At 41.9% G+C, this 21,819-nt stretch overlaps 1 protein-coding gene across 5 annotated transcripts in view; it reads left to right on the top strand.

Annotated features, from left to right (window-relative positions):
• NUP214 (nucleoporin 214) overlaps positions 1 to 21,819 on the top strand; it is a 103,450-nt gene that overhangs the window by 68,391 nt on the left and 13,240 nt on the right. For 4 of the 5 annotated variants that reach the window (XM_077851090.1, XM_077851086.1, XM_077851087.1 and 1 more), the window contains 3 exons: positions 1,574 to 3,400; positions 5,337 to 5,407; positions 17,778 to 17,931. In XM_077851090.1, coding sequence (XP_077707216.1) covers positions 1,574 to 3,400; positions 5,337 to 5,407; positions 17,778 to 17,931 — 2,052 coding nt within the window. The remainder of the gene's footprint in view (positions 1 to 1,573; positions 3,401 to 5,336; positions 5,408 to 17,777; positions 17,932 to 21,819) is intronic. The other variant, XM_077851088.1, reaches the window with a different exon arrangement.

Here is a 21,819-nt window from a genome sequence, read left to right on the forward strand (position 1 = left end):
TATATGTCCTTCTGGGTTTTTTGTCTTCTTCTATATTTCATTTAACACCATCTCTTAGGATTTTTCCAGTATTACTGGAAACGTTATATAAATGTTACTTGCAATGGCTACGTGATTTCTGTCTTGTATATATGCTGTGATCTATTTAACCCATTTACCTTTTGGACATTTAGGTTATTTCTAGGTTTTCCAAATAATAACACATTAAGCGTCTTTCTTCTGTTCATTCAACAAATATTTTTTTAGTGCTTTCTTTGTGCCAACCTAAGTGGTAGAAGTTTTAGTGAAAAAGGGATCCCTTAAGATCTGGAGAGAGATTAGGGAGCTAAAAGCATAGCAGACTTCCTAAACCTAATTTGTGTGTGGCACTTAAAGAGTTGATGGTTTCCTTCCTTTCTTTCTAGAATAATGATTCTTAAACTGTTTTCATAACCTTTGCCCGCATAGATATGGCAGCGTACACTGGAGGCCAGGCCCATGTCTTCCCCTGTCCCACTTTCTAGAGGAAAAACAACTCAGTGATATAAAAAGATTAAGAGGAACAAAATAATAACTGTCAGAAGTCATAAGTAAAATAGTCCTAAAATGCAGTGGTAATTCCATAAACATTTTAATTAATAGAATAGAAACCACCCAGAACCATAAGCAACCCAGTACAACAGCAGTGATACAAGGTTTTTCAGGAAATTGTACACAGGAAATTGGGGCTTTGCAGTCTTCCAAGAAACCAGACTTCTTAGAACAATATGGGTTAGAAACATCAATAAACACTGTAATAGGTGAATTTTACCTAGAACTATCATATTTTGGTTACTTTTATTCGCGCTTACTATTTGACCGGGAGTTGGTAGTGCTTCACCTGTTTCATTTCATCTTTATAACAGCTCTCTGATGTAGCTACTCTTACTATGTCTATTTTTCAAATGGGGAAATTGAGGCCCCAAGAGGTAAAGTAACTTTTTCAGAGTTATTAGTTGTACAGACAGCAGGTGGCAGAGTACCAGGCTCCAGAGCCTATGACCTTGACCCCCGGGTCATATTGCCTCTTTATGTAAAGCTGATTACCGAGTGAGCACTAGGGAATGACCCTTCATTGTACATAAAAATAATTGTCTGTGTACTGATATTTTCTTTGCCCATAAAAAACGCATGAGGAACTTCCATTTTGGATCAAGTCCTGGCCTACCAGGAGGTCCGTAGACAAGCACTGTGTCAAAAGTATTATTGAGGAAGGCACACACAGGGAAAAAAAGAGAGAAGATGTCATTTTATTTCTCTATCACAGTGTGATAACCCTGTGAATTTCATGCATTCTAGATAGGACAGTATGTTAGTTATGATGTAATGGTCACAAAAAGGATGTTTATTCTTCTCACCTCCGTGAGCTTGCTCAGAACTAGCCCTCTCGTGGAAAAGCCTTCACTATGTTTCCCCAAGGAAAAGTGCTGTCCCAGGACAGCCATCCCGACTGTATCGAGGGGAGAGAGACATGGGCTTGGAAACAGTCCGTGGGAATATGACAGATTATGTGTTGCTAAATCCAACCCACTTTCTAATTTCTTTTTCTTGCTAGGGGCAGCACCCCCCACTAAAGAGTCACACCAGCTCGACGCATTCTCCTTTGGCGGGGGAGGCAAAACTTTTTATGAGCCAGGTACTGAAAGCTCCCCACCCTCGGGGATGGCAGCGCCACACAGCTCTGGAGCCACCACCACCTCTCCTGCGGAGCCTGCGCCTTCCAGTGGCCGACCTGCAGCACCTTCTGGACTTGCTGCCTCTACTGCCTCTGGCAAGCTGGAAACTCCACCATCCAAGTTGGGAGAGCTTCTGTTTCCAAGTTCTTTGGCTGGAGAGACCCTGGGAAGTTTTTCAGGACTGCGCGTCGGCCAAGCAGATGATTCTACAAAACCAACCATTAAGGCTTCATCCACAAACCTGACTGGTGTGCAGCCGGCCAAGACTTCAACCGTCCCCTCGGGGTTTAGTTTTACTGGCCCTCCCCTGGTAGGGAAGCATGCAGAGCCCCCCGTGACCTCCTCTGTGACCACCACTGCAGGGGCACCAGCGGCAGCTGGCACAAGCACTAGCAGCTCCTCAACTGGCATCTTTGGCGGCCTGCCCCTCACCAGTGCAGGATCCTCAGGGATAATGGGTTTTGGTGGGATGACCCCAGGTGGTAGCAAGACGAGTTTTTCCTTTGGCAACCAACAGACGAGTAGTATGGTACCCCCACCTACCCCCCCATCAGCAACAACTGCCACCCCCCTTCCTACCGCATTCCCCACATTGTCCTTTGGTAGCCTCCTGAATTCAGCATCTGCTCCCACCCTGCCTGTGGCCTCTGGGAAAAGCACAGAGGAATCCACGTCATCAGCTTCTCCTGAGAAGCCAGACAACAGTGAGGTCTCAGCCTCAACAAGCTCGCTTCTGGGGCCGCAGCCGTCAACCTCACTTCCCCAGGCTCCTCTGCAGACTTCCGACTCTGTTAAAAAAGAAGCTGCTGTGGCTCAGCCTGCAGCCAGCAGCCCTGGCCCTGCAGGCTCCAATACCAGTCTCATAGCACCTGGTGCCGAGGCCACTCCAGCTGCCCCCACAGTCCCCGATGTCAGGACGGAATCAGCGTCTCCCACCTCAACGCTCTCAGCAACTGGGCAGAGCACTGTCACGGCTGCTGCAGTCCCCAGCGTGGTCCCTGTGGCCATTGAAACCCCAGGTCCCCCTGTAACCTCCAGCTCTGTTTCCAGTGTTGCTCCAAGCCCAGTCACAGAGACACCAGTGTTTGGGACTGCCACCGCGGGCTCATCTGTCTTCACTCAGCCCCCCGCTGCCAGTTCTAGCTCAGCTTTCAGTCAGCTCCCCAGCAACACGGCCACTGCCCCCTCGACCACCCCTGTGTTTGGGCAGGCGGCCGTCAGCACCGCACCAAGCCTGTTTGGGCCACAGACTGGCAGTGTAGCCAGCACGGCAGCTGCCACACCTCCGGTCAGCAGCTCAGGCTTTGGCAGCCCTGCCTTCGGCACCTCAGCCACCGGGGTCTTTGGACAGACGACGTTTGGACAGGCTCCGGCCTTTGGGCAGTCCACCAGCAGCCCTGCAAGTGGCTTTTCCTTCAATCAGCCTGGGTTCAGCTCTGGGCCTGCTTTTGGCCAGTCCGCATCTTCCACCTCCACGTCTGCCAGTGGGAATGTCTTTGGTGCCTCCTCAAGTACCAGTAGCTCCAGCTCCTTCTCGTTTGGACAGTCTTCTGCCAACACAGGAGGGGTGCTATTTGGCCAGAGCAACCCTCCCGCGTTTGGGCAGAGTCCTGGCTTCGGGCAGGGAGGCTCTGTGTTTGGTGGCACCTCTGCCACCACCACAACGGTGGCGTCATCCTCTGGGTTTAGCTTTTGTCAAGCTTCAGGTAAGAATTTACAGAAGACTCCCTTTGTTCTCCTCTGCATTATTTGAAACATTTGCAAAAATCCTGTATTTCAAATTAAAAGAAAGGAGGGGAAACAAAAGAGAGACTCCAAATTCAAGAAGGGCACCTCAGAGCACTGGCGGCCTCAGGCATTTCCTGGGCCTTGTCACCATCACTGCAGTTCTGCTCCTCAGCAAGTTCTCCAGTCTTAGTCAGCAGAGTGCCAGTTTCATGGGGAAAAACACACATCTTTAGCTTAAGGTCATAGCAAGGTTCATACCTTTAGATTTGGAAGGTGCTTAGAGGCTGTTAGGTCCCAAACTGTCAAGCCTCGAGGAGACTCATCTAAGGTCATGAGCCAGAACCAGACTCTGAAGTGCCTCCTAGTTCGCTGCCCTGCCAACATTTTATATCCTGCTGCCTCTGACGCCATCTTACTTGCTATGAGGGCAGATACTGATGTTTGAGAAGTTGTGTTTTTTCCCCATTTTCAGTGTAATTAAACAAAAATCTTTATTTTTTTATTTTTTTTTTTTTTTTAAAGATTTATTTATTTATTCATTCAGAGAGAGCGAGAGAGAGGCAGAGACACAGGCAGAGAGAGAAGCAGGCCCCATGCAGGAAGCCCGATGTGGGACTTGATCCTGGGTCCCCAGGATCACACCTCAGGCTGCAGGAGGCACTAAACCACTGCGCCACCGGGGCTGCCCAAACAAAAATCTTTAAATGTTACTTTTTTAAGTAAAACACAATCCACTGTTGTGTGTCCAATTTTAGCAGCTGCCTTTACTTCCACAAGTTATCAATAAGACAATTTGAAAATAATTTCGCTTTCTGATAATTATCTTAGGGAAAAGGCATTTCTTCAGTTAGGCTGTGGGAGGAGAAACAGGGATTGATGAATTCTTGTTGGGCAAGGTTATGAATAACTGCTTATTCGTTCACATGGTGATGATTTATTTGAAAATGGTTCATAATTTATCAGGAAGGAAAATTTTTCCTTCCTTCCCTCAACAAATATTTGTTAAGCTCCCACTAAGTTCAGCTACAAGGACACAGAGCTGAAAGAGTCCTGAGATCTACCTGCTGCCCTATCAGGAGGCTGTTTGGCCTGTGGGAATTATGGGAAATGTGATGATGGTTGTGGAGAGTGGGCAAGGGGAAAGGCCTGAGGAGTCTCACAGAGAAGGGTGTTCCACACACTGGGGTGCATCCTTTTTCTGCAGTCTGAACCTGAGAATCCCTCATGCACAAGTTTAATCCAACTATTTGAACATAATTGAGAACCTCTGAAAAAATCTTTCATCTAGTAACTATGTGGAAAGGTACCTGAACAATATACTTAAGCCCTGGTGGAAGAATTGACACTTGCCTGAGCTCACCCACCTAGATCAGTGACACGGCTGGGAAGGGAACTCTTGCCTTCTAACTCCTTGTCTAGGGCTCTTCAGTTAGAGTACACAGTCTCATCTGGTTTTCCCAGGTCCTGTTCAGACCAGCGCTTCAGACATCCTCTGCCAACCAGAAGAAAGATGAACTACCCCAAAAGAATCTCGTATTTGAGGAAACCAGAGAGTAAAAATATTCATGATATTAAGTCAGTCATTGGAAAGACTCCATGACAGCTAAGTCTAAGGAAAAACTACCCTGAGAGTATACTGCTGTATCAGTCCCTACCCACCTGGGGTTTGGTAGGAGACAAGAATTCAGTCCTCAGGATTTTGGAATTTATATTAGTATGAAATGTTAACGATGACCAAAGGTCTTTATTTACTCATAATGTTCTCCGTTTCCTATAAAGGAAAACAGATTTTATTTGTGAGTTGACTTATTATCAGGTATCTTAGTACATCTGAATGCAATTTAAAAACAAACAAAATACTTGATGTTGTAAAGGAGTCATCCAAATTAAACTTGTTCTCTTCTTATTTTACAGGTTTTGGGTCTAGTAATACTGGTTCTTTGTTTGGTCAAGCAACCAGTACTGGCGGAACAGTCTTTGGCCAGGTAAATAATGTATGTTTGTTTCCATTCATGTCAACGTGTAGCAGACCCATCCACATCATTCCCACACAGTGTAAGCAGTTTGTACTCTATGCCCGATGCCAGCAAATAGCCTCATAGGATTCTCAAGCTCTGCCTTCTTTGGCTCCCTTGGGGAGGCAGAAATCTCAGTCTCTGATTCGAGAGAATCACTATAGTTTTGACCCTTCTCTGACAGTCCTCTAGGAAGCACTTTAGAAGCACAGTATCTGATCTCTATCCATCTTCTCTGCCCATTCTGCTAGGGCGGGAGTTCACACACTACAGTCCATGGGCTACATCTCCTCCTCAGCCTTGTTGTATGGGGTTTTTTGTTTTCTTTTTAAGGTCCTGGAGCTAAGAATACTTTTTACCTTTTTAAATGGTTATTTAAGCCAAAAGAAGAAAATGTAACCGACACCATATATGGCCTCTGGACTAAGCTGTATGCACTTTGGTGACCTGAGTTGTTTGAGTTTGTACAGATAGTGGTGATCTACATGTGGGCATGGTTTTAAGTGCTTTACATAAATGGACTCACATAATCATTAGTGCTTCTGGGAGGTAGGTGCTATTATTGTCCCCATTCCACAGATGAGGACAGCGAGGGCTCAGAGAGAGTAAATGTATTGTTATATCACATGCTTTCAGATCACAGTAACCCCTCAAGGAGTCCTTGTGAAGAAAGGTCCTCTAATGTAGCAAAGACGATGGTGGCTTTCTGAAGGTGGACTTGACACATGTCCGTTAACTAACGAAGTGGCAGATGTACCGTATGTTTCTGCCACATCTTCAGGAAGATATTTTCTTAGTGCTCCCTTTCCTTCAAAGACAGGTTTTATCCTGATCAGTGATCTGTGGCAGGGGGAAGTCTAACTTCGGAGCTGATAATGGCAGGTGAAGTCATTTAAACTGAGGTCCTCACTGGAAATGGCTAAAAATGGTAGATAAAACACAAAAACCACAGTTTCAAAAGCACTGGCAAAAAAATTAAAATAATAAATAATAAATAAATAAATAAATAAATAAAATGCATGCATGCACTGGCAGCTAACAGGGTATTTTGCCAAGCCAGATAAAAAGAAAATGGGCATCTGTAGAAGTGATGAGAACGCAAGAGCCAGTGTTACCATGAGGGCATTCATTCATCGATAAAATTTTATTTTATTTTTTTTAAGATTTAATTTATTTTTTTTTTAAATTTTTTTTATTTATTTATGATAGTCACATATTGAGAGAGAGAGAGAGAGAGGCAGAGACATAGGCAGAGGGAGAAGCAGGCTCCATACACCGGGAGCCCGACGTGGGATTCGATCCCGGGTCTCCAGGATCGCGCCCTGGGCCAAAGGCAGGCGCTAAACCGCTGCGCCACCCAGGGATCCCTAGATTTAATTTATTTATTCATGAGAGACACAGAGAGAGAAAGAGGCAGAGACACAGGCAGAGGGAGAGGCAGGCTCCTTGCCAGGAGCCCAATGTGGGACTTGATCCTGGGACTCCAAGATCACGTCCTGGGCTGAAGGCAGGCGCTAAACCACTGAGCCACCCAGGCGTCCCTCATCTGAGAAAATTTTAATAACCCCAAAGGGCAAAGGAACAGAAGTCCCAACTGATATAGGCACAGAATGAGGAGTCTAAAAGAGACCACCCCAAGGTGAGCTGGGACTCCAGATTCACTGGGTCTCCACCTGTGAATGTAGCCTGACAGGATCCTATGGTGGTGATGTCTGCAGATGGCTGGCAAAAGCAGCGCAGACCCACTTTGAAGAAAAGTAGCTTTACTCTAAGCCTGGGATGATTTTACTCCTAAGCCTAGGACGTCAATTCTCTCGCCTAAATTAATCAAAAAAGGAAATAAGGAACTATGAGCAGGGCCCAGAATAAACATCAGACATACATGTGCAAAGACTTCCACACTATAAAACATCTATGTTTTACATGCTTGATAGAAATAAAAGGCAAACTTGAACATACCGGTGAAGAGGAAGGGGTGAGATGTGTCATAGCTGCATTGAAAACCAAATAGAACTTCTAGAAAAATATAATTAAAATTTAAAATCAGCAGATTAGACCCAGCTGAAGAGAATGGTAATCTACCAGAATAGGGATCAGCAAACTTCTATAAAGGACTGGATAGTTCGAGAACCACATACAGTTTCCACCACAGCTACTTATTGCTACACAAAAGCAGGCCATAGACAGTAAATACGTGAATGAACATGATTATGCTTTCATAAAACTTTATTTACCAAAACAGCAGCCCGGATTGAGTCCACAGATTATAGTTTGGCGGCTGTCAAACTCACGAGCAGGTCAGATTGAGTTACCTGGAATATATCATGGGGAGCAAAAAAGATGAAAGATACAAAAGATAGCCAGATGTTAAGAAAAATTTAACACGTTTAATCAAAGAAGAGGAGAAAAGATGTGTGACAATATCAGAGAAAAAGACATTTCCAAAACCAGTAGAAAACAGTAACCCACAGATTCAAAAGTCCCACAAATGCTGAGTAGAACGTGTGAAAAGAAACTGATTCCAAGACCCATCACAGTGAAGCTGCACAGCTATAAAGATAAAATGTTAAAAACCCTCAAGAGAAAGACAAGTTACCTTTAAAAGAGCAATAGTTGGACTCAGAGCTGACTTCTCAGCAGTGACAGTGAAAGCCAGAGACAGTCTTTTTACCTAGAATTTCTAAACCCCAGAAAAAACATCTTTAAAGATTGAAGGGAAATCAAGACATTTCTCAGACAGATACTGAGAGAATTTATGCCTAGCAGACCTGAAGCAAATTCTAAAGGATATTCTTCAGGCAAAAAGAAAATTTGACTTCACTAAAATTATAGCTCTCTTAAGGTAAAATAAGCCATGAAATGGTAAAATTACAGCCTATAAAACTGACAGAGTAATTGAATTTAGAATATGTAAACAATACAACTAAAAAGAAGGCAAGTACACCACCACCAAAATGGCTAAAAGGTTGACAGTATTCAATATTGGTGAGGAGGTATAGCAACTAGAAACTCGTATGTTGCATAAGGGAGTATAAATCCATATAACCACAAAAAAATTCGTCTTGAGCCAGCGTATCTACTTCGGTATAACGTAACCAGCAGAAACAAGTGCTTTCCTTCACAAGAAGGTAGGAATGAGAATGTTCCTGGTAGTGTATTTGTAATAACTAAAAACAAGAAACAACCAAAATGCCTATCAGCTGAAGAATGGATAAATAAATTGTGGTATATTTGTACGGTGGCATACTACAAAATAGTGAAATCAAATGCATGTTCGTATACAAAACAAAATGGGTAAATCCCACAGATGTAGTGTTAAATGAAAGAAGCTAGATCTGAGAGTATGTACTGTTGGATTACAGTTTCTTAAAGAGGCAAATACAGGCAAAACTTAGCATGATAGAAATTATAGTGATGGTTTCTCCTAGGGCATTAAACATGGGGTACAGAGGAGCTGTCTAAAGTTCTCAAACAATGTCTGCTATTTTGAACTGCTATAAACACTTGTATGTCAAAATTCACTGAGCTCTCTACACATAAAATGTGTAAATTTAAACACAAGGAAAATAAGCAAAAAGGTTTCATTAAAAAAAGATAGTTTATTGCACAACTTTGTAAATGTACCTGATGCTGCTAAATTGTACACTTAAAAATGCTGAAGTCAATAACTTTTATGAATATTTTATCACAATTTTTTAAAGAAGGAGGAATAAAATATAATAAATAAATAGATAGATAGATAGATAGATAGATAGATAGATAGATAGATAGAGGTTAGCTAGAAGACCAAGAAACATTCAGTTAAAAAAAAAAGAAGAAAGAAACATTCAGTTAGTAATATGAATTAAACCAACAGAGATACACACCTATACAACAGCAAAAATTCAAAGCGCAATTATAACAAATGCCAGCAAATCTATACAGAGCAAAGGAAGTTTGCATGTACCCCTTTTTGGAGTGTCATTTGGTACAACCTTACCTTGGAAAATAGTGTGGCTTAATCCAACAGAGACTGGTAGTTCCAACTCCTAGGTGTGTTCTTTAGAGAAAGTCATCATGGACATGGGCACCAGGATACAGGAGCGTTTATAGCCACATTGTTACAGTAACCAAAGACTGGAAGCATCCCACATGTTTACCAGTATTCCAATGTGTAGACAAGTTTGTATTGTTCTATAGTAGAATTTAACCAGCTGTGAAAATGACTAAACCAAAGTGGCATGAGGAACTCACAGGCATAATGTTGAGCTAACAGATATAAAACTTACTGTGATAAACTCTATATTGGTTACTCGTTTCCACCACCCACCCCCATATTCTTCTTCACAGAAATTATGTTTGCAATTGGAGGGGCCAAAAATTCAAATCAATATTTTTTCTGATGATAGGGGCTTTCTGTGTTGTATTCATTGCTATATCCCCAATTCTTAGGACTGTGGCTAGCACATGATAGACACCATAAAAATGAATAAATTTTCAGTTGATAGGAGTATCCTCAGAAATAACTAAGAGAAAGAAAGAGAAAGAAAGAGAAAAGAAAAGAAAGATAGATCTAAGAGTACAAGGCAGATTCTGGCTAGGATTCGGAAGACCTTAATTCCTTTAATAACACCAAGCAAAATCCAGATAGTGTAATAATCACATTTATCCCATGGATATTGGAATTATCTAGTGCCATGTAACACATGACCCCCAAATCAGTAGCATTTATATATATCCAGTGGTTGGTTTTGCTGTTGGCTCAGAATTTAACTGGAGTTCTTGGTTTCTCTCTGTGGCCTGGGCTTCCTTACAACATGGTGGCTGGATTCCAAGGAAATTTTTCAAAAAAAGAAAGGGAATCAAGCAGAAGCCATATAACCTTTTATGACCTATTTGCAGAGCATTACTTAGGTTGCATTCTCTTGTTCAAGGCAGTCATAAAATCTCATTCAAGTGTAAAAGGAGGGCAATAGACTTTACCTCTTAGAAGAGCACATGAGTCTAGAAACATTGCTGTGACCATCTTTGGAAAGTATCTGTCACAGTGGGACTCAGACTGGCAGAAAGCCTTGTGGAATTGATTTCCAGAGAGGGAAGCCCATGGTAGGTGAATGTGATGGGATAGCGGATTCTGGGGGCACATGTCAGGTCTGGGTTTGAGAAGTGGAAGAGAAGCCTTGCTAAAGACTGAAGAAATGTACTGGCTAGAGAAGAATCCAGAAGGAGCTCTTGGCAACAAGGGGAACAAGCAAAATAAATGACCAGTAAGTGCATGAAAAGATCAATACCATTCAACATTAGGAATATGAAAATCAAAACCATAATGAAAATACCTCTTTACACCCATTCGGTGGCAATAATAATAATTTTTAAAACCCTGAGAATAATAGGTGTTGACAAGGATGTAGAGAAATTGGAACCCTCATACATTGTTGGTTAGAATGTAAAATAGTGCATCTGTAGAACATAGTTCAGTGGTTCCTCAAAAAGCCAAACATAGAATTGCCATATGACCCAGCAATGCCACTACTGGGTATATACCTATAGGAATTAAAAGTAGGAAGTCAAAGAGACTCTTTTCACCAGTCTTCACAGCAGACTATTGTGAGCATTACTCACAATAGCCAAAAGGAGGAAACAACCCAAGTTTCCATCAACAGATGACTGGACAAACAAAATATGGCCTATTCATATGGCAGAATATTATCCAGCCTTCTAAAGGGATGAAGTTCTGATTCATACACACTACACTTGGATGAACCTTGAATGCATTATGCTAAATAAAATGAGCCAGACATAAAGGGACAAGTAACGTATGATTCCACCATGAAGTATTTATTTAGAATAGGTAAATTCATAGAGCAAGAAAATAGATTAGAAATTACCATTGGCTATAAGGAGGAGAGAGTGGGACTTACTGCTTAATGGTTAAGAATTTTGGTTGTGGTGATGAAAAAATCCTGGAAATAGGTATTGATGATGGCTGTATAACATTGTGAATATAGGGATCCCTGGGTGGCGCAGCGGTTTGGCGCCTGCCTCTGGCCCAGGGCGCGATCCTGGAGACCCAGGATCGAGTCCCACATCGGGCTCCCGGTGCATGGAGCCTGCTTCTCCCTCTGCCTATGTCTCTGCCTCTCTCTCTCTCTGTGAGTGACTATCATAAATAAATAAATAATTAAAAAAAAATAAACTTATAAAAAAAAAAACATTGTGAATATAGTTCATGCCACTGAATTGTATACTTACATGGTTAAAATTACAAAATGATATTTTGCCACAATTTTAACTTAATAATGTAACATACCAAAAACTATTTAATTCTATCCTTTAAAATCGGTGACTTTTATGGTATGTGGATTAAATCCCAATAAAGCTGTTTTGTTAAGAAAAAAAAAAAGATGGAGGTCGAAAGACTTGCAAGTACAACAGTAATTTGTTCAATATAAAAATCTTCCCTAACCACCTCTCCCCGACTTTTTCTAAGAGAAAAGAAGTAAAGGCAGGACCAAAAAGCAGAAAGACTTGCACAGTCCTGCAATCTTGCTGCCCAGAACTGTTGAATCCAAAGGTAACATTGCAGCCCAACTCCCTCTTGGCTCCAGACTCAACAATAAGAGAAATACCCTAAACCCTAAGCAAACAGAGGTGAGTTCAGTCTTTGGCTCATTTCCAGATCAATTCAACACATAGTAAAATGTGAATAGTTGCATATTCACTTTTGGATACAGATGAAAGAGGGCTCTCGTGCTGTGGGAGAAACAGTGTTCTTCATTCCCCATGTCTTTGTTCTACATGCAAAGTCTGGTATACCAAAAGAAAAAATGTATGTATTTTACACATATATGGCATATATAATATATAACATGAAGAAGCAAAAATAGTAGGGGACACCCACAATCATATTTTAGAAAACAATAAAAAACAACCTGTAGATGATCCAGATAATGGAACTAGCAGGCAGAGACTTTAAAATAACAATTGTGACTCTTGTGCTCAAGTATTTACAGTAAAAGGAAAGAACGGGTGAAAAAGGAATCTCAGCAGAGAATTGAAGGTCATAAAAATAAATAGTCTTGATCTGTATCTAAAGTTTAAATCTAGGGACACCTGGGTGGCTCAGCAGTTGAGCGTCTGCCTTCAGCTCAGGGCATGATCCCAGAGTCCCAGGATTGAATCCCACATCGGGCTCCCTGGATGGAGCCTGCTTCTCCCTCTGCCTGTGTCTCTGCCTCTCTCTGTGTGTCTCTCATGGATAAGTAAATAAAATCTTCAGAAAAAAAAAAAAGTTTAAATCTAGTATCTGAAATTAAAAATGATTAGACAGACTTACCAGCAGTGTGAGTACTACAGAAAAACCGTGAACTTGAACACGTGTCAAAAATTATTTCAGAAATTATCTGAAGTGAAGCTCGGAATGGGGCTCAGTTGGCAGAACATGTGACTCTTGATCTGAGGGCCCCATTTTATTGGTGTGGAGCCTACTTAAAATGAATATGTAAACAATGTTTTGAATGAAACTCAGACTGAGATACCCACCAAGCAGAACATTAATGACCTGTGTGACAAAGTATCAGGCAGTCTGGAGTGTTTGTAATTTGAGTCCTTGAAGGCAAGGAGACAGACAAAAGTACTTGAAGAAAAATGGCCAAGCTTTTCCAAATGTATGGAAAAACAAATCCTGAAGCCCAAGAAACTCTGTGAACCCTAAACAGAATAAATGCCAGAAGACCACATCTAGACACATCATAGATAAGCTTCTGAAAACCAAATACAAGGAGTAGAATCTTAAAGCAGCTAAAAAAGACTCAGGCCATACTGGGAAACAATGTATTGTATGGTTATGAGGAGATGTTAAATATGTGACATCCGGAGCAAAAAGCCTTCTTTTGCTCCTTTTGCACAGACCAGTGGTTCTCAAATGGTATCAATTCCACCCCTACCCCCATCCCTGTGGGAGAATTCCACAATTACAATGTCTGGAGACCTGTTTGGTCCTCAGGAGTAGGGGATACTGTCAGCATCTAGGGGGTTAGAGGCCAGGGATGCTGCTCAACATATATCCCTCCAAAACAAGGAATTATCCAGCCCAAAAGGCTAGTGCCACTGTTAAAAAACCATTGTTAGGTAAACAAAGATATCTTAGAACACAAAAAGCAGTAAGCATTAATGGAGAAACTTTAGAAAGTAGCCTCCATCAGAATTTGAAAGTAATACTCATCAAAAGACTGTTATGAAGTGAAAAGGCAGGGCATAGACTGGGAGAAAATATAATGTACCAAATGAAAGGCTTCTGTCCAGATTATATAAGGAATATATAAAGAACTTTTAAAAAGTAAGCAAAGTACTTAGATACTTTACAAAAGAGGATATGAATGGCCAATAAGCATGTGAAAACTTGCCTGTTGTCATTAGTCATCAGAGAAACGCAAATTGGAATCACAATAAGACACTGCTCCATAGCTGCTAGAATCACTAAAATTTAAGAGCTAACAAAATCAAATGTGGAGATCTAAAGCAAGTAGATCTCTGAATATGTTGCTGGTGGGATGATAACCTAGTGATTTGGAAAACCATTTGGCAATAAATCTGAAAAATGTACTATTTTTATAGTTTAACAGTTCCAGTCCTAGGTATTTACCCACAAAAGCTGAAAATAAAGGTCCACAAAAAGACTTAATGCTTTTAGCAGCTTTGTTTATGACAGCTAAAACCTGGAAACAATCCAGATGTTTACCAGGATACTAGTAAACACCAGCATACTCCTGCAATGGAATACTGCTCAGCAGTCTAAAGAGAAGAATGACCAACACATGCAGCAATATAGATGAATCTCAAAAGCACATGTTGATTCTAGCCAGGTCAGTTAGGCAAGGAAATGAAATAAAGGCATCTAGATTGGAAGGGAGAAAGTAAAACTATCTGCAGATAGCATGATCAGGTAAATAGAAAATCCTAAGGAATCCACTAAAATACTGTTAGAACTAATAAATGGGTTCAGTTGTAGGATGTAAGATTAATATTTTTAAAATCTATTATATTTCTATACATTCACAATGAACTATCTGAAGATGAAAGTAAGACAATTCGATTTTTGATAACATCAAAACGAGTATGATACTTAGGAATAAATTTAACAAAATAACTGTAAAACATACTCTGAATACTATAAAATATTGTTTAAAGAAATTAAAGATCTAAAAAAATGGAAGGACATCCATTGTTCATAAATTGGAAGGTTACATTTGATAGAGTCTTTATTAAAATAGTTCATTTCAGAGAGTTTGAGTACTATGAAGAGAATAAATAATGAGGGAAAAGGATTTAGGTTACATACATAGTCAGGAAATGCCTTTCTGAAGTCTCATCACTGTCTCCTTTTCCTTTTTATATTTGTTTCTTTGTATTAGGATCAAATCCAGTCCACACATTGAGACTGCTTGATAGGTCTCCTGAGTATGTCTCCATAGATAACTCTTCATTGTATCTCTTCCCCTCGTTTCTCATAATTCAGTTGTTCGGTAGAATTTCCTGTGATCTGGTTGCTGACTGCATTCCTGTGTTACAGCTCCCAGTTAACTTGGTCCCCTGCCCTTTGTTCCTTCCTTTGAAGTGAGGGTTGGGTCTGGAGGCTTAAGGAGGTTCAACTTTGATTTTTTTTTTTATTTATTTTATTTATTTATTTTGGCAACATTATGAGGTTGGATCTTAAACAGTAACTGCCTATTTCATGATATTAAAGAATTGTTCATTTTTAAGGCATGATAATGGTATGGTTATAGTTTATTTTAGAGATTATATTAGAAAAATCAGTGGTTCAAATGATAAGATGTCTAGGATTTGCTTCATACTAATAAAAGATGAGGGGAGATAAATGGAGTATAGATAAAGATCAACTGGCCATGAGTTCATCAAAATTGCATGATGGGCCTGGGGTAATAGCATTACTTTCTGTACACTTTTAAGATTTTCCATAATTTAAAGTTTTAAAACTGTAGTAGTTTATTGTATTTAAAATGAATGGGAAAAAAAATAAAATAAAATAAAATAAAATGAATGGGGGGGATCCCTGGGTGGGATCAGTGGTTTAGTGGTTTAGTGCCTGCCTGTGACTCTGGGGTCCCGGGATCGAGTCCCCCATCAGGTTCCCTGCATGGAGCCTGCTTCTCCCTCTGCCTGTGTCTCTGCCTCTGTCTCTCATGAATAAACAAATAAAAATTTTAAAAAAAATGAATGGGACTCTCTAACCTATTTCTGAGGTTGCAATAACTATCAATTCACATTCACTTTTGTGATCCCCATCTATTCATTTCTGCAGGTAGCCATTATTTTTCAGATCCTATTTTTACCATTTAGGTCGAGCCATCTGAAATTGCCATCTTTTGGTAGGGTGAAAATATCCACATATTGGCAGTTGACTGTGTTTTGGTCTGATGCATGGAAGTCAGCTACGAAGTCTGATATTTTCTGTATGATGCTTGGATTCATTGCCATGCCTTCCTTCCTTTCAAAGTTTGGCTATTAGTTATCAAAGCCTATGCTTTTGTGATTGGATTCCAGGTTTTAAAAAACTCTTACTCATCGTTAAGTGGTTGTAGTAAACTGTTATTGTTGTTTTAAAGAAATTTAGGGAGAAAAAAAAGGGAGTTAGAGACAAGTGTCTTAAAATTAGCCTGTCGCATTCAAGTACAAAAGACCAGTGTAAATTGGACCATGTTGAGGGGAGAGGGAAGGAGAGATGCTAAAAGATGATGTCAGAGGTAGACTGGGGCCAGATGATGGAGGATCTTGTAGAATTTTTAATTAATGCATTTAATGGTCTGACTGCCACTCGTAGATATTATTCTAGCTGCTGTTTGAACAGAGATTGTAGTGGAAGCAGGACATCGGTTAAGTTGTATAGTAAGGTTAGGTGGCTCAGACCAGTGTGGTGGCTGTGCCCCTGAGGGGACGCACTAGGGAGTTGTTTCAAAGGTGGCCCTCTGGAGGTGTGATTTAGTGTGAAGTGTTAGAAAAATGCCTGGCATCTAGAAAGTGCTCAGTCATTGGTCTGTTCCCATCACTGTGAAAATACTAAACAGCAGCTGTTTTCTGAGCATGTGTTTATATTTCAGGCGCTATTCTAAAGTGCATCATGTTTCTTAGCACATTTAATTGTTTTGAGCTGGATAGTTCATTATTCCCATTTCAGAGACACCATTCTGTCTGCCTTTGAAGGACACTTTTTTTTTTTTAGGATTTTATTTATTTATTCATGAGAGACACGGAGAAAGAGGCAGAGACAGGCAGAGGGCGAAGCAGGGTCCCTGCAGGAAACCTGATGTGGGGCTCAATCCCAGACCTCAGGATCATGACCTGAGCCAAACACAGCTGCTCAACCACTGAACCACCCAGGCATCCCTGAAGGACACTTCTATAAGATTTCTGTACATTAGTAACCCATTTCTGTTTTTGTTTTCTTTTGTTTTTTGGAACTAGGCTCCATACCCAGTGTGGAGCCCAGTGTGGGACTTGAACTCACCACCCTGAGAACAAGACCTTATAAGCTGAGATCAAGAGTCAGACGCTTAACCACCTGAGGGGCACCCCCACATAACCCATTTCTAAAAGTCTGTCTAATTCTACATTATCATCCAAGAAGACATCACATTTAACTAATATTAATGGTCCCTCAAATCTAGCACTGGTCTTTCCTAACGAATTTCCAAACAGAAATAGTGTGTGATGCCTGAGACAGCTTTGAGTCAGCAAGCACCCTAAGTTAGCAGCCTCCTCTAAGCATAAGATTTGCAGACTTGGACAAAATTCAGCCATGGTCATCATTTCAACAATGGAAGCTAATTTGAGCTTATTTCTGCAGTATGGGAAAGTCATTATGAAATAAAAGTACTCAAATTGGGAGAAAAGACAGTGTAAATCACTTTTCATCAGTTGCTGATGAGTTCAGCCAAATACTGGAGGAATCAAAATCAGTCGTGTTCATAATTGTCCAGAAATGTTTTTAAACTTTCTCATTTGGGGGAATCCTTGAGGGATAGGTTTTCCTGCCCCTGGCATTGTGTCAAGCAGAGACTACAGGCAGCAGAGCAGATAAACATTCAAAGTTCCCTCCTCCCCTAAATCATGTTTTCAGAGAACTGTGAACATGGAATAGCTTGAGAACTTCTGATTTGTAGGAAGTGCCTGTCCAGAGTCCAGCTTCTTGTGTGGTTGTTAGAGTATCTGTCCCAGAACTAATCAGAGTACTCTTGCTTTTTCCATCTGTCCCAGCTGTGAATGCCTCCTTTCCACGGATGTGGCCTGCCGTTTGACGATGACCTCTCATCCTATCTCACTTCCTGCCCCTTTTGTTTTCCAGCAGCCCTCTTCCAGTGGGAGTGTGTTTGGGTCTGGAAACACTGGAAGAGGGGGAGGTTTCTTCAGTGGCCTTGGAGGGAAACCCAGCCAGGATGCAGCCAACAAAAACCCATTCAGCTCAGCCAGCGGGGGCTTTGGATCTGCAGCCACCCCAAGTAAGTTGAGACCATTTTCCCAGTCCCTTGGCCCCATAATGCCATTGTCATCCTTGTGGTGCGAGCAGAGCTTTGGTGACAAGTGTAGAAAGGAAAGAGAAGATCTAGAAGGCCCATTTAACATGGATCAAAGCAGTGTGATCTGTTTTGATTTTGCTTTTCGGTTTTCAGTTTTTTAATGAGATGTCCTGTATAATTATGAAAAGACATCGGAGCTGCAGGGTGAGGATCTGTGCATTGAGTTCCTCCCCTATTCTCTCCCAAGGCCCAGATTGCTCTGTTTTTTGGGATTGAAATGACTTGAAGTGAATGCGAGTGGACAGGCATAAATGAGAGCAGCAGAGCAAGTTGGGTATGCTTGGAGAAGAGCATCTGGATTTTCGTTGTGTCGTACTCACTCTGAATTTGCTTTAAAATTCAGCTGCCACAGGGAAATGTTGCCCAAAACTTGAAGCCTTCATTATTTCTCATCTCTTACATTTTTGTCTTATTTTCAAATGAAGCTGTATCGTTCTGCTCTGGCTAATTTTTCAAATTCTTTGTTGATCTGTCTATTCATAGTTGGAAATAAAAGAAATTTGGGGTTTTTTTTTAAGTCCTAAAAAAAAAGAAAACTCCGCTGCCGATGGAGGCCGATACGGAAAGTTGGGGGCCTGTCATCTTCCTCTCTGCTTCCCTCATTTAACATGCTACCCACGGAACACCTCTTGTCTGCTGTGCCACACAAGATCTTCGCAAATCGGGAGCTAATGTTCTACAGAACAAGATAGATCTTCCTTCACGTTAAGACTTATGCAGTTCAAAGCACAGTTCTCTGTTCTGAGTCTCCAGATTCACTGATGAGTTGTTTTGATGTCACTGTCCACCTAAAAAGTATATAAAGAAAGATTATAGTCTAGAGACACAGACTTCTTCACTTGTGAAGGTATATGATTAGAAATCTTTGCTTCCTGTCTGCCAAGAGGAATTTAAAATCCTAGAATAGAGAGATCGTAGAAATTGAGTCTAGTGGTTTTCAAAAACTACTTCTGCAGATAAACTTCTAAGCAGAATTCTTGATGCTTAGAACAGATAAAAGTAGATGTACTTGGAAGCAAGGGTCAAGAACCAGAGATGCGTCTGGGTGGTTTCCCAGCCTTTCCCCCCAGCTCTTAGCATGGGACTGCAGGACTTCACGGCACATACTTAGACAATAGGATCCTTGTGTGGCACTCTCTCCATTTTCCAATGATGAAACAAGCCCCGAATGGTTAGGTGAATTTTTTTTTTTTTTTTTAAGTCACAAGGCCAGGAAGTGGCAGATCTAGAACTCTACTAGATCATATATAATGTACAAAACAGCCTCCGGCACAGAAGAACCACTCAGTAACATGCTACTTAGAAATATGAGTTTCTCCCATAGGTAGGTTACCATCTACGAGATTGTGTTATAAACCAGTTTTGTTGAAACTTAGGCACGTTGTATCCTTTTAAAAACCCCTTTCCGGGGTGCCTGGGTGGCTCAGTCAGTTAAGTGTCTGCCTTCGGTTCAGTTTCAGGATCTTAAGGTCCTAAGTCCTACATCAGGCTCCCTGCACAGTAGGAAGTCTGCTTCTCCTTCTACCCTCCCCCCGCTGCTCCTGTGCACGCTTGCACTCTCTCTCTCTCTCTCTCTCTCTCTTTCTCTCATGCGTGCACTCTCTCTTTCAAATAAATAAATCTTAAAATAAAGAATGAAAAAGTAAAAACCCCTTACCTCCTTGCTGATTCATCCCTTACACCTTACCTGTCAAAGAGTTGCCTTTCCTCAGTGGGGGACTAGAGATGGCTTGCCCTGGCTTGTGGGAGCCAACTGTGCACATCTCTCTCCAGTTGTACCCAGTGTACATCATGTTGGAGAGCCTGAACTCCACTGTTACGTGAGTATTTATATGATGGGAATTGGACAACGCTGCAAGTCAGCACTGCCCTCCCCTACCCCTAGTCCGTTGTTCACTGGCACACTGTTGTTTCCGAAGCTTTAATTCTGCCTTAAAATCAAAGCAGATGCTTTTGTAAGATTATACATTCATGATACCAGACACCTACTGGTCTTTATTTTCCTGAATGTTAGTTTTTTTTTTAACTGGCAGTTTACTTTTATGGCAAGAGAAGTTTCAGGTACCAGAAAGACTTAAACATTATTTTGTTTTTATTTTTTTAATTTTTTAAAGATTTTATTTATTCATGAGAGACACACAGTGAGAGGCAGAAACATAGGGAGAGAGAGAAGCGGGCTCCCCATGGGGAGCCCGATGCAGGACTCGATTGCAGGACCCTGGGATCCCTCCCTGAGCTGAAAGCAAGACACTCAACCACTGAGTCACCCAGGTGTCCCAACAGTATTTTGTTTTTAAAACTGAAGATAGGATTCAATAGTGGAAGGGACAGGAGCCTTTGTAGCCTGAGGACCAGGTGCAGGAGAAGAGGAAGAGCCTTGGAAGAGGAAAAGCTAGAAGTCATCCCGGGACAGGCATTGTCCTCACCAGAACTAAGGCAGCTTTCTGCAAACCATGGGTCACCTCTTTCTTTTTGGGTGACTTGGCAATATTTGGCACTTGGAGCACAACATCTGTCCTAGGCCATATAGATGGTTCTCCTGGTTCTCTTCCTGCCTTTCCACTGGTTCCTTTGCTGCTGCTTCTCTCTGTCCTTGGAGGCATGTCCCCCATTGTCCTCTAGGTTATCACAGCAGTCCGCATATCCCCCTCCCTGCTTCCAGCCTCCTCTCCAGGCATCTGGACATTCACACCAAGTAGAGTGTTTTTAACTCTGCTTTGCTTTCACCATTCTCCCTGCACACAACCCCTGGCAGCTTCCCACTTACTTGAAGTCAGCAGTCAGGGCCCTCTGTGAACTGTTCCTACACTCTTTTCTGTTCTCCTAACATGTTCCCTCTGCTTTGGCCAGGTTGTCTGCTGGCCGACCTTCATACACACGCCCCTCACCCTACTCCTGGCTTCAGGGGCAGGGCTCACCTGCTCCCTCCACTCCACCCACCGAACCTCCCCTTCCTTTAAGGGTGACTGTAAGTCTGCACCCATGTGCAGCTTGACCTGAGGGTCATAGGGGTCCACAGTGACCTCTCTCTCTCTCCGGAATCCCACAGCCCTCGTGTCACCTTCCTGTGACATGAAGTGGAAGACAGTGGATCTTTATGGACCATCTATTATGTGCTAGATGCTCAGTGTAGTTGGGCTAACCATTTCTTACAACAGTACTTTGAGGTGTGGCTTTCCCTGTTTTACCAATAAAGAAATAGGTTCAGAGAAGGGTTTTGGACCTACAGAGGTAGCAGCAGTTAGGGGGAGCAGCCAGGGTTTCATCTGAGTATGCTTCCAGAATTCTGATCTACCCTGTTGCCTCCTGAGTTCTTCCTAGCCTTGCAGCGGAGCACAGATCCTCTTCCCAGTGTGTCTTGTCTGACAGCCCTCGGGCTCATTCTCTGTGGCATCGAACACGCTCCCCTGCAGATAGGTATCTGAGCCCAGATTGAGCAACCAGCAATTTCCCTTGTGACATTCAGGCCCCAGGTCACCCGCTCCTGAAGCTGCCCTCTTTAGCCCTGAGAAATAATTAGACCTCTGCCCTGAATGAGAAAGACAAGCTGGGAATACTGTTGCTTGGAGTTGGCATGTTCTTTATCCAACTCCCACCTTGTAAAGGTTTCTGTTCTCTGTCTTCCCCAGAGACTACCTGAGATACACTGTTAACCCCTGGGGTCACTTAAAATTCAGCACCACTGTACATTGTCACCTGTCAGGACTTACTGCCTCAAGTGTTGTGCTGAGGACACTGGTTAGAACCATTTTCAGCACATTCTATCTGTCCAGAGGCCTGAAAGACATACTTGGGTGAGGATAAAGAAGC

This window comes from Canis aureus, chromosome 16 (genome assembly GCF_053574225.1).
Source record: "Canis aureus isolate CA01 chromosome 16, VMU_Caureus_v.1.0, whole genome shotgun sequence".
In the NCBI taxonomy this organism is placed as follows: domain Eukaryota; kingdom Metazoa; phylum Chordata; class Mammalia; order Carnivora; family Canidae; genus Canis; species Canis aureus.